The sequence below is a fragment of the Filicampus tigris genome, chromosome 12 (genome assembly GCF_054856515.1).
Source record: "Filicampus tigris isolate MCC_2025a chromosome 12, RoL_Ftig_1.0, whole genome shotgun sequence".
NCBI classification, from domain to species: domain Eukaryota; kingdom Metazoa; phylum Chordata; class Actinopteri; order Syngnathiformes; family Syngnathidae; genus Filicampus; species Filicampus tigris.
This window is the reverse complement of record NC_141228.1, coordinates 6342501-6350000: the sequence shown is the minus strand read 5'-3', so window position 1 is coordinate 6350000 and position 7500 is coordinate 6342501. Positions and strand designations below refer to the sequence as shown.

The following is a 7500-nucleotide window of genomic DNA, read 5'->3' as shown; positions in this document are numbered from 1 at the left end:
TGAGAGACAAGTCAAGTGTCATACACTTTTACAGTAGGGGTCTAACTGTATGCTAAATCACGTTTCGGTTCAGTTCGGTTTCTTGGAAACTTCGGTTCTGTATATTTTCGGAACAAAAAAATGATTTTTTTTTTTTTTTTTAAATATGTTTATTTTGAAAAGATGACAAGTAAACTGTACTTTTTTTCGAAAAAATAAATAAAAGCGGAGCATTTGGGTGACATTCAAAGAAATTATACCAGGATAAAAAATACATTAAAAAAATAAGTTGAAGCTAAGTTGTTATTACAGTACACATATACACTTTTTGTGATGAAAAAAATACATACAATAACAGTTACAATTATTGCTAACTATATTAAAACTATTTTTATAATGAAAAAAAATACTGTAACTTTAAAAAGTCTATGAAATTGTATACACTTTTTAGGCATTGAAATCTTTGAATGTTCAACGGCACATTGTAACGAATTGAGTTATCTGTGTTGTGGTCGGATTTGTGTGTTGTTGAGTTGTTATGTTTCCAAGGTTCATGAATGCAACGTACGGCAAGCGGGTGGAGCAGCGGAGAAAGAAGTGCGCGAGCAGTTGTACTTGGATTAATAAAAACGTGATAATTAATTATACTACGTTCGACGGTGTGTCCCTGGATGATGCTACAATATGATAAATCTCGCTATTTAAGTTTGACGTTTTGCTCATGTTGCAATGTCGGCACACAACTTTCGGACTTAAAGGGAGACTTGGGTGAGCTTAACATTGGCACTTATATAATAATAGGCTTGCATGTAAAAATGATATCAGTACTAAAGTGCCCCCCCCCCCAAAAGACTCTGTAGTGATTTAAGGTCTTTTTTTGTGAATAGATTTACAACAAATTTCCCCGCCCTTTTTGGGGCGTGGCTTATGTTATGTTTTCGGTCTCAGCTGTCACGTCCCGGGAGGGAGCCAAGCGTGGTAATATTGCTCGCTTTGTCAGTTCTGTTGCCTAAAACGGCGACCGATCACCACCAAAATGCAAATGCACATTGATACTCTTGTCCACTTCAACCTGTGAAAGTATAAAAGTGTTGTGCACAATAGTTTGGATTTATTGACATAAAACGTGATCTCATCATGATCCCCTCCACAAAATCAAAAATGCAGTGGCGATTGCTCCTCCACTTTAACAAGCTGAAGCGGACAAGAGCATGAATACGCACACGAATCCCGACTGGTTATATTTCGGACACTTAGCGACGCTAAACTGGTGTCAACTCTCAGGAGGGAGACGCCGGCTTGCAGCAGCAGCAGGCAGATTGGAGCTTTATACACCCCTCTTCCCACCCCGGCGAAAGGTAGGATAATAGGACGGCTAATACCAACAACTAGCTTCAGGTCGTTAAAACAAAAGGTGTTAGCACAACAACATTAGCTCCTTACTTTGCGTCCAGCCTGCGTCGATCTTCATGTCGCGGGATTGCCACCCAAGTAGTCGCCAAGATACCGCTTGCAGCCGCCAGAGAGTGAATTAAGCCCTCATTGAACAAGCGTCAATGTTCAGCGAACAAAAAGTCCCAGCGAGGCTGAATCCACAGCAGAGCGAGGTCGCATTGGAGCGTACCTTTTTGGCTGTTTGTGTTCCAAATTGGACGGCGAGTTGTCAGTCGAAAAACTGGGGCCATTCCTCATCCAAATAAATGTGCACGTCTCATTTCCACTTCAGTCTCTGTAAATGTCCTGACTGGTGTTTAATGCCTCGCCTGTCCTAACCTAACCATGATCAGCAAAGAAGCAGTGTTTTTTGTGTGCGCTGGTCCCAGCCTATGTAGCTCTGCTCACTTCCACATTTCCTCATTCTCATATAAATCAGCCATGGAGAGGTTAATCCTTTTGATATGTTGAAGTGGGCATTAGTAGAGATAACCACATACATTTTTGGTGCCAATTGATCACCGTTTTTGGACGTTATAAGCAATGTAAGTACAATGATTTCTAATGGAGAATTTGGAATCGGTTACTCCCGTGACTCCGGTCAAACAGGGATCAAACGCTAGGGGGCGCGGCCATTCTCCTCATTAACAAGGGGCGTTATTCATGGAGTCACTTATTTCCTAATTTCTCCCAAATTTATTGATACAATAGAAAATGACAACTCTTTTCATTTTCCTGATCGAAAAATATATCAAATGAACTTGGCCATCCCGGCCCCGCCGTCTCTTTAACCACGTACCTTTCCCCATCTGCGATTTTAACAGGACAGCCAGAATGTTCCCAAACAGGAAACCGCAGTGCACGGGGGGACCTTCGAGCTCTGGCTCTTTTGTGGCTCACACTTTTGTGCCGCCACTCTCCTCTCCCACATGCAGTCAATAGTGGACCGAACCGCACGCAAGTGGAACGAACCGAGCGCAAGTGGACTGAACCGAACATGCCATACCGAAACGTATTAATACACCCACGTGTACCCTTACACCCTTATTGTACAGGGCTTTGGAAAAGTAGTCATACCCCTCAAACTTTTTCCAATCTTTGCGACCTTACAATCACAAACTTGAGTGTATTTTGAAGTGGAACAGCAATCATATACGGATTTCAAAATTTTAAACGAATATAAATCTGAAAAGTGTGGTGTGCGTTTGTATTCAGACCCCAAAACTATGCTACCCCTAAATACAATCCAGTGCAATCAAATGCCTTCAGAAGTCACCAAATTTGTAAAGAGTCACCAGGATAAAGGGGGAAAAAAGTCTAAGGGAAGTTGGAATTGACAAGACATTTAGTAATAAATAAAATGCTGAGAGCAGAGAAGCGAAAGACAGGCTTAGCTATACCCGAGAGGTGCAAATGACTTCTCTCAAGTTGATGTTCATCCAGTTGTCACAGCTGACCAGGTGGCCGTTGTACGTCTCGCCATTTTTCAGCTCCACCAGCTATTGAGAAAATGAAACAAAAAAAACAATGACAAACCACATGCTGCTGCTCTTAGTTTTCCTCATAAAAAACTAACTAAATGCACGATTGAAGCTTTCACAGAAAAGCAAAGAATACAAAGAATAAGAAGTGAAGTGTTGTTTTACAGCTGTGCTAATGCATTTTCGTACACAGGAATCAATTCAGCCTCACCATTGGATGGTTCTGGGCAGTCTTCAGCAGAGACAATGGAAGCTGTAAAACGGGAAAAAAAAATCCTTTATAATCTTACCATGCATATACAAACATTACTTTCCCACGTAACCGTATTTGATTTAAGTATCAAAAAACAGGTGTTCTGGTCCACTCATCATTCTGTTTTGTTTAATGTAATTAATGTAACTGTATCCAACCTTATAAGTATCTGAAACAAGACGATGGTTTGCAACTCCACGTAAAAACTTCCAGCGTTTACTCTTCAGAACAAAAAGCCCTAACTAAATGTTTTACACTACGTTATGACTTTACAGCTAACTAGCTAGCCACCGAGCAGTGTGTGTCATTATGTTCCTGCAATCAGATCCTTAACATGCACAATAGCCACCATTATTTGCTGTTAAGATTAAATTAAATTTGATAAAAAACCGAAAGAGGTTACGTACCATTGTGATAATCTATGATTTAAGATTTTAATCCGACTTCGAATGTAGTGTGACAAAACAATTTGTCTTCGCCTTCTTCTCCGAAAGTGTATGGAGGCGGATTATGACTAAATGTAAGATTCTGCCCTCTACAGTCTCAAAATAGGCATTAAAAGTAGACTTCAGGACAGGAGTGGGAGAACTTTTGTGCTCAAGCGATGCCACCTTTGACATTTTTTTAAACGGACTGATGTCGGGCCAGGTCATTTCAGGATTAGATTAAAAATAAATTGATGATGATACAATAATATTCGTTCTTATTGTTAAAAGGTAATATTTATAATTATACAGCCATTATCGATACCGCTTATCCTCACAAGGGGCGTGCTGGAGCCTATCCCGGCTGTCTTCGGGCAGTAGGGGGACACCCTGAATTGGTCGCCAGCCAATCGCAGGGCACACAGAGACAAACAAACATCCGCACTCACAATCACACCTAGGGGCAATTTAGAGTGTCCAATCAATTTACCATGAATGTTCTTGGAATGTGGGAGTAAACCGGAGTACCTGGAGAAAACCCACGCAGGCACGGGGAGAACATGCAAACTCCACACAGGGAGGCCGGGGCCGGGATCGAACCCTCAACCTCTGAACTGTGAGGCGGACGTGCCACCGTGCCGCGTATTTATAATTAATTAAATGATAATTATTTTGCCGATTATTTGATAAAATACAAAAATGTTAATGCTGTATATAATTTTTTTTATTTTTGTGAAATGTTAATGCAATTTAAGTTCATAATTTTAATGTGCTATTAATAATAAATTAATCAACCAATTCTTCAATAAAATAATACAAAATGCTAAATGTATGTAAAATTATTCATTTGACTAAAGTTTATTCTGTCATTATTTAGAATGCATTAATTGATAAATTATTTACTACAATCAATTCAAATGTTTAAAATTGTTTATTTTCTTATAGTATTTACAAAAAAAAATAAATTAACCAAACTACAAAAATAAATACATGCATTTTACTTTACCAATTGGAGGGGGAAAGGGTAAATTAATGCAACAAATACTACAGTTCTTGACTCTTGATAATGTAGATGCTTGATGTCCTAACTACAGAACGGAGCGAGCCTTATGTCACCCAGTGGCTGGACGTTGCACTCAGTCTACAGTATACCTGAAGTCTACGGGTAGTAAAATTGAGCACAATAACTTTAACTGTGCTGTAAACTTTGGAGCTTTTTACATAGGAGGACATTTTATGAAGGATTACGGGTGGTCCACTGACTCCCCATTGTTGCAGAAGTACACTGGTACCTTGCCACAACCTTTGCAAGATTTTGAAGTCACGAGCCACTGTGTGGTCTATTGGCCAAAATTTTGAGTTACCAGCTAAAAACACAAATACTGTACCTGATGAAAACAGTCACAAGGAGTGCAGTAAGCCAAAACTAACGTTGAGATGCTCAAATGCAGACTAACCTGCCAAGCTGGGCCAACCCAACTTCAGCTCCTGACAGCAACAAAGCACATGTACATGTACAACACTACAGTTGTAATGGCTTGTCGCAATGTACTAATTACGCTTAGGAGAGTAGCAGCGATGTTTTGTGGCCACTTAATAACTGCGATGTATAGGGTTGTGGGGCCCTTGGTATTTTGTGTCCAAACAGGCAGCATTTTTGCATTCAGCCCCATTTTTGTTTTTTTTGAGCAGAGAGTGTATAATTGTTACTCTTATTTCATGAATTGTACATATGTTCAACTCGTTCCGGGATATAATGGTCACCACAGTGGACAGCTATTCAAATTTGCTCTCTCTTACATGAACGAATGCACCCCCCCTCAAAAAAAAAAAAAAAAAAAAGCAAATATCGGAAATTGAGCATGAAAGCGTTTTAATGTTCTGTTTTGTGTACAGTTAGTGTACGTCACGTTGTAAAATTCGTTGTTGATGTATTTATTTGCATTTGCTTTTATTTGGGAATGTTTTACTTTGCTGTCTGCAGTCAGGTTGCAATTGCAAAAAATACCGTTCTCAGTTGCAATTTCCTGGATCAATAAAGGTTTAATGAATGACTGAATGAACAAAACCAATTCCTTTCTTTACATTCTCTTTATTTAGTTTGTAGATAATGCTGCCATTTTCTTTATTAAAAACAGTTGTTTTTTTGGGGCATGGAATGCATTCATGGAATTTCAATGGAGAAAAGTGATATGACGAAGTTGTTTCACCGTATTTTCCTTGCAGGATCACGGATGAAGTAATAAAAGACTAGTAACGACTGTAGTGTGCTATTTTGGTTTATTTGTTACTTGACACGTTTCAGCTGCCATAGCCGTGGTTACGTCTCATGTGACGTCATCACGCCTCCTTCTAGCCCTGCGTGTTGGTTCTACCGCGGTCTGTGGTTGTTGTTGGCCCTTTGCTTGCACAGTGAGGGGGTCAACACGGGGGAGACTTTATGGTCTTGCTGCACAACACAGACCGAATAGAACACCGAAACACTCGACGTCTCGCGACGGGAAATGGACAACAGTAAACGGACTGTGGTCGTGACAGGTGTGTCCTTATTAATTTATTTTTGATCTCCTTTTATCGAGTCTCCCGGCCAGCTGGTCTTAGGGTGGAAGTAGTTGAAAAGTTGGTTGGTTGGTTGGCTGTTTGGTTGGTTGATGACAGCTGCTCGAACGCTAATGGCGTCGGCCTGTTTCTGCTCCACTCGGCTACCTTTGCAGACAGCAGAAAGTAACAATTCAACACCGCGGAGCTGCATGCGCATGCATTTAGTGGAATGTCGTTTGGTTTTTCGCATGTTGTCCTACAATGCTAAATAACAAAAACAATTTGCAGGAGACTGTGCGAATGATTTGATCTGCCACGATAAAGAAGCGACAACAAAGTTTTATGATAATGCACTTGTTATTATACAACTATTCCGTAATGTGTACACATAATAGTATGGAGGCATGCATGTTTAAAAAACCCGTCATCCAAGTTTTCATTATTATGCTCAAATTTATTTAGGGAGCACTTACAAAAAAAAAAAAAACCAACCACGGATGGAACAAAGTGCTGTACGTAATCGAACATAAAGCATAATACTGTACACCAATGACTACTCCTGTCTTACTACTACTTCTACTATAAGTATTGTGCTGAAGCTTTTGGTAGATGAGAGAAAAACACGATTTAAGTCTCCACTGACTGATGACTAGTATGAGGGCGTGCATGACGTCACTCGCAATGGCCGCAAGCTGTAAATGTAAACAACTGCGGTTTTCCAACAACTGTTGATTTGTACATTGGCGAGTAACGCACATACAAAAGGAAGGGTTTAAATACCATGTCTCATATAAAATGGAAGTCAACCCCAAAAAGTTCTTTACAGTAATATGTCTATGGATGTTCTATAACTAGTCTAAAAACGGCAATTGATTGTGTTTGTGGAATATGAGTTAAGCAGAAAAATCCACCTGTTTTGTCCATCTCAGGAGGCAGCCATTTTGTCACTAGATGTCACCTAAAAATGACATCACAGTTGCTCAGGGCTCAGGTAACAACCAATCATGGCTCATTTTAAGAAAACAGGTGAGTTGTGATTGTTTTTTACCGGATCCCTGACCAATTGCGATGTCAATTTCAGTCGACAGAAGTTACAAAATAGTCGCCCCCTGAGATGGCTAAAAATGGGTGGATTTTGCTGATTAATTCATATTCCACAAATGCGACATTAAATAGAATGCTGTATTTATACTAGTGGAGGCGCATATAAGATATTACTATAAAGAAAATCTTTGGGTTGACTTTCCCTCTCTCTTGCTTCACTTGACTATTTTAGCAGCAGCTCTCGTCCTTCTCCATATCTTCTCCGGGATGCATTCTTCGCTGAGGGCACACCGGCTGGTTTCATGTCCAATAGTGTCGATATTCTTGCTCAATAAAATAGCTA

At 39.9% G+C, this 7500-nt stretch overlaps 2 protein-coding genes across 2 annotated transcripts in view; one reads left to right on the top strand and one right to left on the bottom strand.

Annotated features, from left to right (window-relative positions):
• The window catches only part of lsm4 (LSM4 homolog, U6 small nuclear RNA and mRNA degradation associated), a 5656-nt gene extending 1945 nt beyond the window's left edge, over nucleotides 1-3711 (bottom strand). The window contains exons 1-3 of the mRNA XM_086048252.1: nucleotides 3555-3711; nucleotides 3106-3147; nucleotides 2814-2912 (exon numbers count right to left, since the gene is read on the bottom strand). Of these exons, the coding sequence (XP_085904378.1) occupies nucleotides 2814-2912; nucleotides 3106-3147; nucleotides 3555-3557 (144 nt within the window). The 5' untranslated portion in view covers nucleotides 3558-3711. The remainder of the gene's footprint in view (nucleotides 1-2813; nucleotides 2913-3105; nucleotides 3148-3554) is intronic.
• A 2193-nt stretch (nucleotides 3712-5904) lies between these two features.
• Nucleotides 5905-7500, top strand: part of LOC147138177 (pyroglutamyl-peptidase 1-like) — an 18518-nt gene continuing 16922 nt past the window's right edge. The window contains exon 1 of the mRNA XM_086046308.1: nucleotides 5905-6110. Within this exon, the coding sequence (XP_085902434.1) occupies nucleotides 6077-6110 (34 nt within the window). The 5' untranslated portion in view covers nucleotides 5905-6076. The remainder of the gene's footprint in view (nucleotides 6111-7500) is intronic.